General features: G+C 47.8%; 1 protein-coding gene across 2 annotated transcripts in view; it reads left to right on the top strand.

Annotated features, from left to right (window-relative positions):
• Nucleotides 1-881: 881 nt before the first annotated feature.
• The window catches only part of ALAS1 (5'-aminolevulinate synthase 1), a 48,926-nt gene continuing 32,814 nt past the window's right edge, over nt 882-16,993 (top strand). The window contains exons 1-2 of one of the 2 annotated variants that reach the window (XM_068253149.1): nt 882-983; nt 5,485-5,694. In XM_068253149.1, the coding sequence (XP_068109250.1) occupies nt 5,499-5,694 (196 nt within the window). In that variant the 5' untranslated portion in view covers nt 882-983; nt 5,485-5,498. Of the gene's footprint in view, nt 993-5,484; nt 5,695-16,993 lie in introns of both variants that reach the window. The other variant, XM_068253148.1, reaches the window with a different exon arrangement.

Raw genomic sequence — 16,993 nt, 5'->3', positions numbered from 1 at the left:
GCCCTGCCCTGTCTGTGTGAAACTGGGTCCGTGCTGCGCAAATGCACAGTAGCAAAAAGCACGGACTAAGCTACACAGAGACAACTGTCCTTGCTGTACACAGGGACAGTTGCCTATAAATGGTATCATTATGATTCAAAACTCCTTGCTATTATTATATAGGATAGCACGACATCTTCCCCAATGCTGTACAGAGTATATAGTCTTGTCACTAACTGTTCCTCAGACTGGCTCTCATCTAAACCCTACAATAGTCCTATGTCTATATCCTGTAGTGTATGTATTGTAGTCTAGTAGTGCCAATTTTCGGGGGGATCCAATTAACTTATTTGTATGTTTTTGGGATGTGGGACAGTTAAGCGACAAGACAATATACTCTGTACAGCGCTGTGGAAGATGTCAGTGGCTATATAAATACTGAACAATACAAATAGTAGATCAGTGGGCACATAGCTTAAAATTAGCTGAAGACCAGTGGTGGGGCACCCCAATATTAACTGTTGTGGGAGGCCTAAATGTAACACTTCTACTAGGGTCCATGAATCTGTAGCTATACCACTAAATGTAATTTCCTAGCAGGCATCTTGTGTAATGGCTTCAGTTCCACATATTGGCTGTAAAGGTAAATAGGTGAAGCCACCCATCCCCCAGGAGTAGGACACACATGAGGAGGTCTTGTGATATTCTCGTGTGCTGTGTGCTGCCCTAGTGTCTTCTATCTATTCTAGACTAAGTACAAGTAGACTGAATGAGAAAGGCGTGGCGAGGCCACTGACGTCATTGCGCATCACGACAGAGCAGGCAGAGGACTGCGATTGGATGGAGGGAACGTCTAGCAGCTATGGGGATGGAGGTAATTGGCTACAGAGAGGGGCTGGGCTCAGGCTCGCTGAGAGGGCGGGGTGAAGGAGGCTCATTTGCGGATGACATTGGGGAGCCTGGACTGAACGGACATTAGATTGAACGGAGCTCATTGAGAGAAGGTAACTTAGGTAAGTAATTATCAGGACTTAGCAGTGCTGGCACTTGTAGTGCGCTTATAGGGTGTTATTAGTAAGTGTAATTCTGCTGTACAGATTGGGTGGTCGTCCTGGTACACGTAGTGCTCCTGTAGAGGAGCAGAGACGGGGTGCTTAGGACCTGTTGAGTACCTTTACAGGCGGGGATAGGGTATGTTGGTATTGGTGTTGCCCCTGTACAGGCTGGGGGTAGGGTATGCTGGCATCGGTGTTGCTCCTGTACAGGCTGGGGGTAGAGTATGTTGGCATTGGTGTTGCCCCTGTACAGGCTGGGGGTAGGGTATGCTGGTATCGGTGCTGCCCCTGTACAGGCTGAGGGGTAGGGTATGCTGGTATTGGGGTTGCCCCTGTACCGGCTGGGGGTAGGGTATGCTGGCATCGGTGTTGCCCCTGTACAGGCTGGGGGTAGGGTATTCTGGCATCGGTGTTGCCCCTGTACAGGCTAGGGGTAGAGTATGTTGGCATTGGTGTTGCCCCTGTACAGGCTAGGGGTAGAGTATGTTGGCATTGGTGTTGCCCCTGTACAGGCTGGGGGTAGAGTATGTTGGCATTGGTGTTGCCCCTGTACAGGCTGGGGGTAGGGTATGCTATCATTGGTGTTGCCCCTGTACAGGCTGAGGGTAGGGTATGTTGGCATTGGTGTTGCCCCTGTACAGGCTGAGGGGTAGGTTATGTTGGCATTGGTGTTGCCCCTGTACAAGCTGGGGGTAGGGTATGCTAGCGTCGGTATTGTTGCCCCTGTACAAGCTGGGAGTAGGGTATGCTAGCGTCGGTATTGTTGCCCCTGTACAAGCTGGGAGTAGGGTATGCTAGCGTCGGTATTGTTGCCCCTGTAAAAGCTGGGGGTAGGGTATGCTAGCGTTGGTGTTGCCCCTGTACAGGCTGGGGGTAGGGTATGCTAGCGTTGGTGTTGCCCCTGTACAGGCTGGGGGGTAGGGTATGCTGACATCGGTGTTGCCAGTGTACAGGCTGGGGGGTAGGGTATGCTGGTATCGTTGGTGCCCCTGTACTGGCTGGGGGGTAGGGTATGTTGGCATTGGTGTTGCCCCTGTACAAGCTGGGGGTAGGGTATGCTAGCGTCGGTATTGTTGCCCCTGTACAAGCTGGGAGTAGGGTATGCTAGCGTCGGTATTGTTGCCCCTGTAAAAGCTGGGGGTAGGGTATGCTAGCGTTGGTGTTGCCCCTGTACAGGCTGGGGGTAGGGTATGCTAGCGTTGGTGTTGCCCCTGTACAGGCTGGGGGGTAGGGTATGCTGACATCGGTGTTGCCAGTGTACAGGCTGGGGGGTAGGGTATGCTGACACCTGTGATGCCCCTGTACAGGCTGGAGGGTAAGGTATGCTGGTATCGTTGGTGCCCCTGTACTGGCTGGGGGGTAGGTTATGTTGGCATTGGTGTAGCCCCTGTACAGGCTGGGGGTAGGGTATGCTGGCATCGGTGCTGCCCTTGTACAGGCTGGGGGTAGGGTAAGTTGGCATCTGTGTTGACCCTGTACTGGCTGGGGGTAGGGTATACTGGCTTCCTTGTTGCCCATGTATAGGATGTGTTAAAGTAGGGTATGCTGGCATCGGTGTTGCCTCTATACAGGTTGGGGTGAGGTATATTGGCATCTGTGTTGCCCATTGGGGTAAGGTATGCTGGCATTGTTGTCGCCCCTGTACATTTGGGGGGGGGGGGGGGTAAGGTATGCTGGCATCTATGTTGCCTCTGTACAGGCTGTGTGTAGGGTATGCTGGCGTCGTCGTTGCCCCTGTACTGGATGTGTTTTGCCCCTGTACAGGATGTGTTAAGGTAGGGTGTGCAGGCATCAGGGTTGCCTCTGTACAGGCAAAGGCATGCTGTCATCCAGGGTTGTGGAGTCTGTATAAAAATCTTCTAACTCCTACTCCTCGGTTTATAAACATTTCGACACAGCCCTGCTGTTATCTGTGTTGCCCCTGTACAGGCTGGGGGTAGGGTATGCTTCTTTCGGTGTTGCCCCTGTACAGGCTTGGGGTAGGGTATGCTGGCATTGGTGTTGCCCTTATACAGGCTAGGGGTAGGATATGCTGACTTTGCATTGCCTCTGTACAGGCTAGGGATAAGGTATAATGGCATCGGTGTTGCCCCTGTACAGGGTGGGGGTATCTGTGATACCCCTATACAGGCTGGGGGTAAGATATGCTGGTGGCTGTGTTGCCCCTGTACAAGCGGGGGAAAGTGTGCTGGCATGATCGGTGTTGCCCATGTACAGGCGGGGAGAAAGTATGCTGGCATGATCGGTTTGCCCTTGTACAGGCTGGGGTTAAGGTATGCTGGTGTCTGTGTTGCCCCTGTATAGGCCGGTGGTAAGGTATGCTGGCGACTGTGTTGCCCCTATACAGGTGCGGGGTAAGGGATGCTGGCATGATTGGTGTTGCTCCTGTACAGGCCGGTGGTAAGGTATGCTGGTATCTGTGTTGCCCCTGTACTGGCTGGTGGTAAGGTATGCTGGCGGCTGTGTTGCCCCTGTACAGGCGCGGGGTAAGGGATGCTGGCATGATTGGTGTTGCCCCTGTACAGGCCGGGGGTAAGGTATGCTGTCGGCTGTGTTGCCCCTTTACAGACTTGGGGTGTAAGGTGTGCTGGCATGAACTGAATTGCCCCCTGTACTGGCTGGGGGGGGGGGGGGAGTGTTTCAGTAGAGGTTGAGTCTAATCTGAAACTTCTAGTTCTCTTATGGAAGCAATGGGAGGGGGTGCTGAGAATGGTGGGCTGTGAAGTGCTTCTATGGTGGTTGTTATAGAAGTTGGGAAGGAGGCTGCTGAGGTATTTCTCTCATACAGCATAGTGCACTTAATACTTTTTTTATTATTATAAATAACTATTATATACTGCATTTTGTTGAGTTCTGTACGTTTTCTTTCAAACAGAATTAGATTTTACTTTTTGTCTCTATGAGGTATCCTTCAGATATTCCCACTTCCTGCTGTAGACTAGGGGAAAATTTGAATTATTTGTTATGTCTGGATTTACCATAAGGCACTGTAGGCACATGCCTACAGGCGCCTGATGGTGGAAAGGCGGCTCACTCCCATCCCCGAGCACTTCCCTCCTTCCCTATGCAGAGTCTTGAGAAGAGTAAATGAGAGGTACTCACCCATTTCACTGAGAAGATCTCAATTCTGTCAGGGGCACCTCTAGCTACTTAATATTGAAGGTACTTCTGGCTTCCGAATACTAAAGGGCACTTGTAGCTACCTATGGCGGGTAAGGGAGAAGTGACAGCTGGGACAGACAGCACACTTGCAGTGTGCTTTGGGGTTTTGTAGGTTCATGGGGGGTGAAATCTAAGGTGCCAGCAGGACATCTGTGCCTATAGGCTCCTGTGAGGTAAATCCGGGCCTGGTCTAAAGTACACACATCCAATAATTGTTGCCCATCAGAAATTTGAGGGGGCAGAGGGACGACAACAGTCAGTGCATGCCAGAGCAGCATCTATCTGTCCCAGGAGGGGGGGGGGGGGGGAGGAGAAGACGGCTGCTGTACACACATAAAAATAGTCGGCGACAACGGTTGTTATCGGCAGTTTAGACCAATGGTTATTGCTTGTGTGTATGTATCTTTAGGGCTGGTACAGAGACAAAAGTAAGGGCTCGTTTCCACTATTGCGGTGCGGAATCGCCTGGATTCCACCGCTGATGAAATCGCATGCAGGTGCGTTTTTTTACGCGTTATTTTACGCGATTACGCATGCGATTTCGCATAGGTTAGGCTATATGCGTTTTTAACCATGTCACTGCCTGTGTTAATTTACATTGGTTCCTATGCGTAATCGCACGCGTAATCGCGTAAAAAACGCATGCGATTTCCCTATTAGATACATTGCATGCGATTCGCATGCATTCCACTCCCAGGCGAATTCGTTGGCTCTTTTGTGCATTTTTTCACCGCTCAAAAAACGCACATCACCAATGCAACAGTGAAAACAGGCCCATCCACTTGTATACCATGTGCGAATCTGCATGCATTGGACGCATGCGGATTCGCGATAGTGGAAACGAGCCCTAAATGTACAAAAGCAGTAAAATCCCTTTTTACTAGTAAAAAAGAAAAAAAAAAGACTGAAAGGGGGTACGTGTCCCCCCCCCCCCCCCCCCCCTAATAGAGACATGGAATGTTATATGAAGTGGTGGGTTGCTGGAAGTAGTAATTCTATTATGGAAGAATGGGAGTGTTGATGAGGGTAACTGTTTTCTTCTGTAGTGATTTGTAGTTTTCTTGTGGGAGCTGGAAAAGGTGCTGGGACTTGTAGTTCACCCATAGGAGCAGGGAATGTGGTCCTGAGTCTTATAGTCCTTTTAGGTAGAGGCAGGAAGCTGGTACTGGGGCTGGTACTTGGTCCAGCGTTCTTGACTCTAGTTTACAGTCTAGACATGTATTTGATTGGAATCCGTACGCTCAGTTCGCTGAGGGTGAATATGACTCTGTGTTCTCCCCCTTTACAGACACACACACCACAATGGAGGCAATCGTCCGCCGCTGCCCTTTCCTTTCTCGGGTCTCTCAGACCTTCCTGCAGAAAGCTGGGAAGTCTCTGATCACCTATGCACAGAACTGCCCTGTGATGATGGCCCCGCGGCCTCTGGCGAGTGCCCAGCTGAGCACGTCTGCTGTGCACCATCAGGAGACTAGAGAGACCTCGCACGGCGACAAGGGTGAGTCCAGTCATCTGTGTAATGTTTCACTGGAGATGATGCTAATGGCATCCATTAGCTGTGTTGTTCTTTCCATGAGCTGAAGTACTTTCTTACAGTTTATTTACAACCACTAGGAATGTCTCTGTACACCAGCAAGTGGATTTCCGTCACTTAAAGAGGAACTGTAATGAAAATAACATATTGAATAACATTGCTTATTGTTTACAATACTCATTTATAGATTATTTAGTCAGTGTTTGCCCATTGTAAAATGTTTCCTCTCCCTGATTTACATTCATAAATTTATCATCGGTGGTGACCTCTTTAGTCCTGCCAGATGATCTGTTTGGAATGTTCGTTACTGAGAGTTCTATGCACAGAGGGAGATACTGCTTGCTTGGCAGTTGGAAAAAGCCTTTACAGTGCAAGAGGTTCAAAGACAGCAAACTGTCACTCTATGGTAGGGGTTTCAGCCACATAGATGTACAGATGTACCTGATGATCTATTCGAGAAAAAGTAAAGATTTCTCATGGCAAAGGGGGTATCAGCTACTGATAGGAATTAAAGTGGACCTGAACTCCTGCACAGGACGGAAGGAAAATAGAGAAATGCACCCTGTAAGTATTTAGCGAGTTTAGCTTGTCTATTTCCCTTTCATTTGTGTTTAATCACAAGTTGTAATTTGATTTCTCCCCGTCAGCTGACTGCCACAGCAGATAAGGCAGATAAACTCATGTGAAAGAACAGGATGTTAACAATATTGTATCAGCTGTAAAGCCTCCTTCACATTGCGTTCTGATCACGTTAGCGTTCGTGTTTGACGTTTTTTGTCAGCAATTTTTTTTTCCCCCTTCCCGGCAATTTCTGCTAGTTGGACGTCCTTGGTGAGCATTTTTGCAAAGCGATTCCGTTTTTTTTCACTTCCTGACGTCAGTCAGAAAGAGAACTCTTTGATCTGGAAAAGAATAAATACAATGATTTTCCTATACCTTCCATTGTAGCAAAATCGCTCCGAAAATGGTTCATGCAGCGCTTCTCTGAGCGGAAAGCGGAGGGATCGCCCTAATCTGAACTTGTGCATAGGATAGCATGGCACAAGCGCCAACAAAGGAATGTTTTTCTTTAAAGGTCATTATGCTGTTGCATGTATATATTTAGCAGAGAGGAAGGTCTGAGTTAAAGTCCGTTTGAAGTTCAATCCTCCTGCTGCTCCTGTCCCCTTTCCCAATCCATCCTGTCCAATGAATACTTTTTGGTCAAAATCGTTCAAAATTCAATCTTAACGGACATTAAGGGAATTAATTCCTTCCAATTTATATGATTTGAGTAATCAGATTTGCTGGGAATTGAACAAGAATATCGAAGTGTGCATGGGCAAGCTAGGCATACATTAGGCAACATTTTGATTTCATTAAACAATCAATTGAATTAAGCCATAGAGTCTAACAAAAATCAATTAAAAGTTAGGGCCCAATCATCATGATTATGATGGGCCGACATAGCTATTAAGCAGACCATATACTGTACTATTTATTTATTTATTTGCTCAATTAAACATTCGGTGAGGAAAAGAAAAGTCTAATTGATTATAAGATTAAGTGGATTTAAACATTTGCCATCAACTTTGTGATTGATATTAAAGGGGCTCTGTGGTGGTATAAAAAAACAAAACAAAAAAGTGTCACTTACCTTGGGCTTCTAACGGGCACCCTGCAGATATCCTGTCCCGAGCTGTCACTCAGGAATCCCCACTGTCACTGAATGTCGCTGCGGCTGATTGGCCGTAGCCGCGCACGTCCGGGAGCTTACTGCGCAGGCACAGCCGTGGTGACATTTGTCTAGTTAGACGAATAATTGCAAGGTGACCCGCGGCGGGGATCGGAAGATTCTTGAGTGACGGCCCGGGACAGGATATCTGCAGGGTGCCCGTTAGAAGCCCAAGGTAAGTGACACTTTTTTGTTTTGTTTTTTTATACCACCACAGAACCCCTCTAATGCTGGGTACACACGATGAGATTTCCCGTTCGATTCCCGGATCGATTCGATTAAATCAAACATGTTCGATTGGATTTCGATCGATTTTTTTCGTGATAGGTATGCAAAATCGACGGAAAAAACGATCGAAATCCAATCGAACATGTTTGATTTAATCGAATCGATCCGGGAATCGAACGGGAAATCTCATCGTGTGTACCCAGCATAAGGGCTAAAATCGCTTTAAAGACAGATCTGTAATGTTAGTCTTTAGTCGGTTATAAAATAATAATAGTTTTAATCTAGATCAGTGGTCCTCAAACTAAGGCCCGCGGGCCGAATGTGGCCCCCTGAGGCTTTTTTACCGGCCCCACACACAAAATATATTATAGATGCGGTCAGCTACATCTTTAAATATTGGTGGTCCGCATATAGAATGAAGCCAGAAAGCAGTAATTTTCTGGTTTCCAATCAAATTCCACATCAGGTGACACTGGTGTCCAATTGGACTGCAGGTTGTCACCTGGGTATGCTTCTCTGTCTGGCCCGTAAAGACTTCTACATCATTTTATGTATACTCTGGCCCCCCAGCAGTCTGAAGTACGTTGACCCGGCCCTCAACCCAAAACGTTTGGGGACCCCTGATCTAGATCCTAATATCTATCGAAAACAAAATCAACAGAAATCTAGTTATTTTAAAGAGATCAACATGTGACATGACGAGATAGACATGTATGTACAGTGCATAGTACATGAGTAAATATGCAGTGTTGCTTTTCTTCTTTCTCTGCTTGAGTTCAGCTATGAATCTGGTGCGACCAAGTGCGTGCCCGACTGACAATGCAACCAATTTTGGGGAGAAAATTGATTGTATTCTCGATCGCATGCTGCAAGATGTTGGGCCGGCTTGTTCGATCGGGTGCACGGCAGGAACGGCATGTCATTTCGTGACGATCGACAAAACCCCCGGCGTTGTCCCCCCTCATGAAAAATGACATTTTTCATGAGTATGGACCCTGGCTGCGGCCTCCGCTTATCAGATTCTATTTGAGAGATTTGTCTCGTGGTCGAATCTGCCCATACATCGCTAGATGTATGGCTACCTTAAAAAGTAGTTTTTTAGGAGTAGGAGGATCAATACAACTGTTTATCTCACCAGTATCACTGAAGTTTCACTTTTTAGTATTCAGCAAACTTCTGGCACCAGCAGCTATGAGTCCCCCCTCTACCCCTTCCCGCACAAGCTCAGCAGAGAGTTTGATTGATAAATTATCCAAATTCGATCGAATGCTAATCAGGATTCAGGAACCGTTCCATTGTTTGCTGGATTCACAAATAACAGACATTTGTTGTTTGTGTGTCTTTTCTTCAGATATGGTCTGTTTACCTTTTTATCGTTTAGGAGAGGGACGCTGAGCTGGAACAATGTTAGAAAACTGTCCAACCAGTAACACTGGAGGATAGCTGTGTGTTTCGTGCTTTTGCCAGGCTATGATCGGCAGTGTAAACCTGTGCCTTGAGCCTTGTTCTCCCAGCCATGTTAGAGGCATTAGACCATAAGCTATTCAGGAATGCTTCTTGTGCGTGGAACCTGTTTTGTGCCTCTCTGGCCTTGGTCATGTGACTGGTTAACCTTCAGACTTTGCAATAGCTCTGTATCGAGGTTCATGGCCAGCGATGGTGCCCTTCAACCTGAAGAATGTTCTAGTTCAGATTTGCCTTAGATTTGCCTTGTTATCCTCTTCATCTCAGCTCTAAAAGATAAGCAACAGCATAATAACCTTTTTAAATAAAACATTTATTTGTTACATCTGATACAAATCCTGCAATAAATCCGCAGTGTTTCTACTTCCTGCTTTCATAGAAGCAGGCATATTAACATCCTGTGCTTTCAAATGAGCTTATCTGCCATGACAGTCTACTGACAAAGGGGAAAAATTACAGCTTGTGATTAGTCACAGATGAGGGGGAATTAGACAGGCTAAACTCTCTAAATACATACAGGGTGCATTTCTCTGTTTTCCTTCTGTCCTGTGCAAGAGTTCAGGTCCACATTAAGGTGTTCACACACCATACATTTTTTTTTTTTTTTAATCTTTTTTTCGTTCAAGAATTGCAATCCATTTTTTTTATTATTTTTTTTTGACTGATTGTAACATTTAAAAAATCTGACCAATGTCCCACACACCTGTTCAATTTTTCACAATTATAAAAAACAAAATGATTGAGAACTCAGAAAAAAAATTGCTTGGATCTGTACATCAAGAAGTTGTCAATCTACTGTAAACCATTCAATTTTCATATAAATTGATCAGAAAAATCCAACACTTCCGATCTTCTATTAAAGGGGAACTGAAGAGAGAGGTATATGGAGGCTGTCATGTTTATTTCCTTTTAGACAATACCAGTTGCCTGGCAGCCCTGCTGATCCTCTGCCTCTAATACTATTAGCCATAGCCCCTGAACAAGTATGCAGCAGATCAGGTGTTTCAGTGGTTCAGACTTATAAGTCTGATCTGACAAGACTAGCTGCATGCTTGTTTCTGGTTTTAATCAGATACTACTGCAGAGAAATAGACCAGCAGGGCTGCCAGGCAACTGGTATTGATTAAAAGGAAATAAACATGACAGCCTCCATATACCTCTCTCTTCAGTTCCCCTTTAAATAACATTTGATCAGATTTCTTGAACGAATGAGAAGCTTTAAATTTTTCTGTACAACCAATCTTTTTTTATCGAATTGCTGTAAAATTGGATCATTTTATTGTGTGGTGTGTAGCTACCTTGATGCCTTGTTCACATTATACATGTTTTTGTAAAATTTTAAGCGCCCTGAAAGTGCTTGTGCAACGATTCTCTATGAGCTCATATCAGAGCGGTTTGTTGCGATCTGCTTTGAAAAGAGGTGCTTGGGCCATTTTTGAGGCGATTTGCCTCAATGGAAGGTATTGGAAAACGCAAAACGCTCACAAAATCGCTTTAGCAATCGTTTACGTGAGCGTTTAAAAAATAGTATGTATTTCCGGATTTTTTTCTGGATCAAAAGACGGAAGCGCTCTTCAAAAGTGCTTACAAAATGCCCAAAAAACAAGCGACCACGCAGAAAAAAAAAAAGGGCAACGCAGATGGACACGCGAGCCGAACGCAATGTGAACAAGGCCTTAGTGTCTATATTCTTCACAGTTGTCATTGGAACAAGCATGAAGGATGAATCCACTCATGGGGTCCCCTGTTCTGGTGACAGCTGTCAGAATTGATCTGTCACCAATTTCCAGTTTATTTCTTCTAAGGCCCCGTTCACTCTGCACGTGTTGCCAACCGGATTTCAGCAACGCGTGCAGGAGGCAGACACGCCCGACATCAGAAAGTGCATAGACTGCACTGTCTGATGTTCACACTGCATGCGCTCCGGACCAGTGCAATCCAGGAACGCATGCTGCACGCATTTTTTACCAAAACGCGCGGCTGACCCATTCACTTTCAGGGAATGGGATCAGCCACGCAATGCATAGAAACGCAGATGGCCATCCGCGTTTCATGATGTAAACATGGCCTATCTGCACCATTTGCAACACACAGTGGGTTTTGGCTAGAGGTCCACTTTAAAGGGAACCTAAACTGAGAAGGTAATGGATTTTTCCTTTTAAGATAATACCAGTTGCCTGACTCTCCTGCTGATCCTGTGTCTCTAATACTTTTAGCCACAGTCCCTCAACAAGCATGCAGATCAGGTGCTCTGACTGAAGTCAGACTGAATTAGCTGCATGCTTGTTTCAGGTCTGATTCAGCCACTACTTCAGCTAAAGAGATCAGCAGGACTGCCAGGCAACTGGTATTGTTTAAAAGGAAACATCCATATCCCTCTGTTTCCTTTTAAGCAGATCTTAGTGACTTGCTCTCAGGAAAACAAGTGTTACCCAAACACAGATTCCCGCTACTGATGGAATGTCAGGAAGCCAATACTGGCCTCCCTAAACTTCCTGAGAACTTGTTGTAGCAGAGTGTCCACAATGCTTTACAACTTATGTGTTGAACTGGGAAGGAAATGCCTGTATATTTTTAGAAAATTGATTCAGTGAAGCCTTTTGCACAGTTGTTCATGGACCACATGTTAATATTGACAAAATATAATAATATTCAGCAGAGAGTTAACTTAAGGACCAGCTAGCGTCCATAGGCGTCAGCAGGTCTTAAGTGGGTTACCATGGAACCGGCCGCTCGATCGAGCGGCCTTTCCATGTCAGTTCACGGAGGGTGTCTCCGTGAACAGCCGGAGAGCCGCCGATCGCGGCTCGCCGGCAAAATGTAAACACGCGGGGAAGAAATCCCTGCTGTTTACATCATACGGCGCTGCTGCGTAGCAGCGCCGTGACGTAGATCGGCGATCCCCGGCCTCTGATTGGCTGGGGATCGCCGGCATATGATAGGCTGATGCCTATCCTTCAATACGCAGGATGGATATCCGTCCTGCGCAGCCCATAGAGGGAGGGACGGGAAGGCAGGGAGCGTGGAAAACGCTGCGGAGGGGGGCTTTGAAGAGCCCCCCCGCAGATCACAAACAGCCGGCGGTGATCAGACTCCCCCAGCAGGACATCCCCCTAGTGGGGAAAAAAGGGGGGGGGGGGGGGAAGTGTGGTCGCCAAGGCTTAATCCTGATCGGTGCTGCGGGCTGGAGAGCCCACACAGCACCGATCACTGCAGAAAGCCCTGGTCCTTAAAGGGAACCTAAACTGAAAAGGATATGTATTTTTTATTTTAAAATAATACCAGTTGCCTGACTCTCCTGCTGATCTTGTGTCTCTAATACTTTTTGCCACAGCCCCTGAACAAGCATGCAGATCAGGTGCTCTGACTGAAGTCAGACTGGATTAGCTGTATGCTTGTTTCAGGTGTGTGGCTCAGCCACTACTACAACCAAAGAGAGCAGCAGGAAGCCAGGCAACTGGTATTGTTTAAAAGGAAACATCCATATCCCTCTAAGTTTAGGTTCCCTTTAAAGGGACTCCGAGCTCACGAAAAAAAGAAAAGTTGTACTCACCAGGGGCTTTCTCCAGCCCAGTGCTGGTCGGGAGGTCCCACGCCGGCGTCCTGGCTCCTCTCCTTCTCCCCGCTCCGGTATAGCTGACAGGCCGCAGCCCGGGCGACACTCGGTGGAGTGTCGGGCTGCAGCTTCCGCGTATGACGCGGATTACGTCACACGCCGGCCGCCTCGCGTCATCATGGCGGCCGGCGTGAAAGTACTGCGCATGCGCGATTAAAGCGCGCATGCGCAGTACTTTCACGCCGGCCGCCGTGATGACGCGAGGCGGCCGGCGTGTGACGTAATCCGCGTCATACGCGGAAGCTGCAGCCCGACACTCCACCGAGTGTCGCCCGGGCTGCGGCCTGTCAGCTATACCGGAGCGGGGAGAAGGAGAGGAGCCAGGACGCCGGCGTGGGACCTCCCGACCAGCACTGGGCTGGAGAAAGCCCCTGGTGAGTACAACTTTTCTTTTTTTCGTGAGCTCGGAGTCCCTTTAAGTGGTAACAGACTAAGTGTTCTCCCCAGGCTCTTTTAGCCGGGTGCTCCACCCGGCTGTCATCGGCTCAACTCCACCTCTGCTGTAAGCAGAAATGTGCAGAGAAGCATGGCCCTGCATTCTTTCATCTCGCCCCACCCGGCTACTTTTTCATGCAACCCGGCTGGAAAAAAATTCTGGGGAGAACTCTGAGACTGATAAAATTCTGATTACAAATTTTGCAGCAGGAAACAGGACTCCCTTCCTTCTATTCTTGTCAGCTGAAATGGAACTTGTATCGGGAACTTGGTTTAGGGCTCGCACAGTTACCATAATTACAAAGTACAAATAGCTTTGAAGAGAGGACGCTTGGTAACAGAGAGTGTGGAGATTCAATGATTATTATCTTAAACCTCAGTGAAAGGATTTGAAGGTTCATATACACATCCAATTTAGATTGGCCAATCCCTAGGCAATTTTACCACTTCCATCTGCTACAAGGGCTAACAGAGTTTGAATACTTTGAACAGGTTGTGTAGGTAAGCTCTCACATTACATGAAAGAGGTAAAATTGTATAATCATAGGCCAATCAAAATTGAATGTGTGTACACACCCTTAAAGTGGACTTGTGTCCAACTGTTTATTCAGGGAGACTCCAGCCTGGGTCGTAAATTGTGCCCGAACTCTCCTGCTTCACTGTGCTTCTCCCATTGGCCATCTATCACTAGATCTGTGCCCAATAAGGGAAGGGGCGGGCACAATTTACAAGCCTGAGTCGCACTCCTATAATCAGTTGAACACAGGTTTACTCTGTTACAGTTATTTGGGTTGAAAAGTCTGTCTGTGTCAGCCCGTTGTTGCTTATATTTAGTGAATAAATGTTACTTCCAAAAATGAATTGCTTCAAGTAATGCGTTTTTTTTTTTGTTGTAGGTGTTTTTTTTGTTTGTTTGTTTTTTTTTGGGGGGGGGGGGGTGTCAATGAGCAAAAACTTCAATCTCAGTTGGTCAACTTGCATGTGTGTATAGGAACTCCATGCCTCCGGTGACAGTTTAAAGGACAACTAAAGCGAGAGGGATATAGAAGCTGCCATAGTTATTTCCTTTTTAGTAATGCCAGTTACTTGGCTATCGTGCTGATCCTCTCTCTGCCTTTAATACTTTTAGCCACAGCCCCTGAACAAGCAGGCAGCAGATCAGGCGTTTCTTACATTGTCAAATGTGACGAGATTAGCTGCATGCTGTTTTTTGCTGTGATTCAGACACTCCAGTAGCCAAAAAGATCAGCAGGGCCACCAGGCAACAGGTATTGTTTAATAGGAAATAAATATGACAGTCTCCATATGGTTCAGTTGTCCTTTAAGACTGTGTACTGTACACATGTCACTAGACTGTGGTGTAGCAATGTGTTCTGATGCTGGGGGGGGGGGGGGGGGGTGTGTGGAGGGTTGATGGCATAGTGCATGACAGAGTAGGAGGGGTAAGTAGGAGAACTATGGTTTTGGGCTGCACTCGGAGGAGATGATCTGGTAGCCTGGATCTTTGAGTGGCACCAGGGCAGCTGCACACTCTAGATTCCTCGCTGGGACAGCCCTGATTGACCACCTCAGTCATGGTATGATTCCCCCACCTCAGCCAGGGTAAGACCCCCCCCCCCCCCACCTCAGCCAGGGTAAGATCCCCCACCCCCCACCTCAGCCAGGGTATGAATCCCCCACCTCAGCCAGGGTATGAATCCCCCACCTCAGCCAGGGTATGAATCCCCCACCTCAGCCAGGGTATGAATCCCCCACCTCAGCCAGGGTATGAATCCCCCACCTCAGCCAGGGTATGAATCCCCCACCTCAGCCAGGGTATGAATCCCCCACCTCAGCCAGGGTATGAATCCCCCACCTCAGCCAGGGTATGAATCCCCCCACCTCAGCCAGGGTATGAATCCCCCCCACCTCAGCCGGGGTATGAATCCCCCCACCTCAGCCGGGGTATGAATCCCCCCCCCACCTCAGCCGGGGTATGAATCCCCCCCCCACCTCAGCCGGGGTATGAATCCCCCCCCCCCACCTCAGCCGGGGTATGAATCCCCCCCCCACCTCAGCCGGGGTATGAATCCCCCCCCCCCCCACCTCAGCCGGGGTATGAATCCCCCCCCCCACCTCAGCCGGGGTATGAATCCCCCCCCCACCTCAGCCGGGGTATGAATCCCCCCCCCACCTCAGCCGGGGTATGAATCCCCCCCCACACCTCAGCCGGGGTATGAATCCCCCCCCCCCCCACCTCAGCCGGGGTATGAATCCCCCCCCCCCCCCACCTCAGCCGGGGTATGAATCCCCCCCCCCACCTCAGCCGGGGTATGAATCCCCCCCCCCCACCTCAGCCGGGGTATGAATCCCCCCCCCCCCACCTCAGCCGGGGTATGAATCCCCCCCCCCCCCCACCTCAGCCGGGGTATGAATCCCCCCCCCCCCCCCACCTCAGCCGGGGTATGAACCACCTCAGCCGGGGTATGAATCCCCCCCCCCCCCCCCACCTCAGCCGGGGTATGAATCCCCCCCACCTCAGCCGGGGTATGAATCCCCCCCCACCTCAGCCGGGGTATGAATCCCCCCCCCCACCTCACAAAGCACACTTCTCATGGCCTGCTATTTCCACACTAGTGTGGGCCTGGCATTGCTATCCTAGGTTAGGTGAGTTTTGCTGGTTGCACCTGAATTACCTGAGTGACTCGGGGAGAGGTGAGATCACGCTGCTGGGTGGTGTCTACACTGTGTTCCCTCAGTCACATTTCCACTAATCCTTATCTCTGAAAACCGCTCAAGGCCACTGTCTGTGCAATCTGCGCATTATGATGTAAACCGAGATCAATCCCAGGCAGTTCAGCTCAGTTTACTCTTCAGATATTAGTGCCAGACTTTTTTTTATTTATTTATTTCTTATGAAACTTTCCTGAACCCTTTCTTGTGTTTGATAATTGCTGAGTCACTGGGGGTGATGCTAGTTTAATAAAGAGGCGAGTGTAGAGCTCAGATTTGTGTGCCAAGGGATCTTTTGTTGGTATGTGCTTTTTTTTTTTTTTTTTTTTTTTTTTTTTCCATGCTGGATTATGTTTAAATTCCAGTCAGCACCCTTAAAGAGGAACTCCGGTGAAAATAATGTAATAAAAAAAGTGCTTCATTTTTACAATAATTATGTATAAATGATTTAGTCAGTGTTTGCCCATTGTAAAATATTTTAAATCCCTTATTTACATTCTGACATTTATCACATGGTGATATTTTTACTGCTGGCAGTGATGTAGCTGCTGCTTGCTTTTTTGGCAGTTGGAAACAGCTGTAAACAGCTATTTCCCACAATGTAACAGGGTTCACAGACAGGAAACTGCCAGGGGTACCATGGTCCTCAGAGTTTCTGGTGGGTGGGGTTTCACCACAATATCAGCCATGCAGAGCCCCCTGATGATCCGTTTGTGAAAAGGAATAGATTTCTCATGTAAAAAAAAAGGTATCAGCTACTGATCGGGATGAAGTTCAATTATTGGTCGGAGTTTCTCTTTAAATTGCTGACACAGTGCCATGTACATCTTCCTTGACTGTCATTATTTTCCTGTGTCAGTAAACCAGCGAAAACAGGACTAGGCTTCCTCTGCGGAAGTCTGGATTATATAAATTCTCTATTAGTTCATAATGAATGTGCCCCCCCCCCCCCCCCGCACCACCTCAATATCCACAAAAACAAATTTACTACATGGGAACGGAGAGAAATTGGCAGCGCTTTTCACCAGGCTGCACCTGAAATGACTCCCAACAAAGGTGTGCAAAGCCTCCTAGAGGCCAGCCTAATGTGTAAA

Source organism: Hyperolius riggenbachi, chromosome 9 (genome assembly GCF_040937935.1).
Source record: "Hyperolius riggenbachi isolate aHypRig1 chromosome 9, aHypRig1.pri, whole genome shotgun sequence".
In the NCBI taxonomy this organism is placed as follows: domain Eukaryota; kingdom Metazoa; phylum Chordata; class Amphibia; order Anura; family Hyperoliidae; genus Hyperolius; species Hyperolius riggenbachi.
Note: the sequence above shows the minus strand (reverse complement) of the source record. Positions and strands in the feature narration are given on the sequence as shown.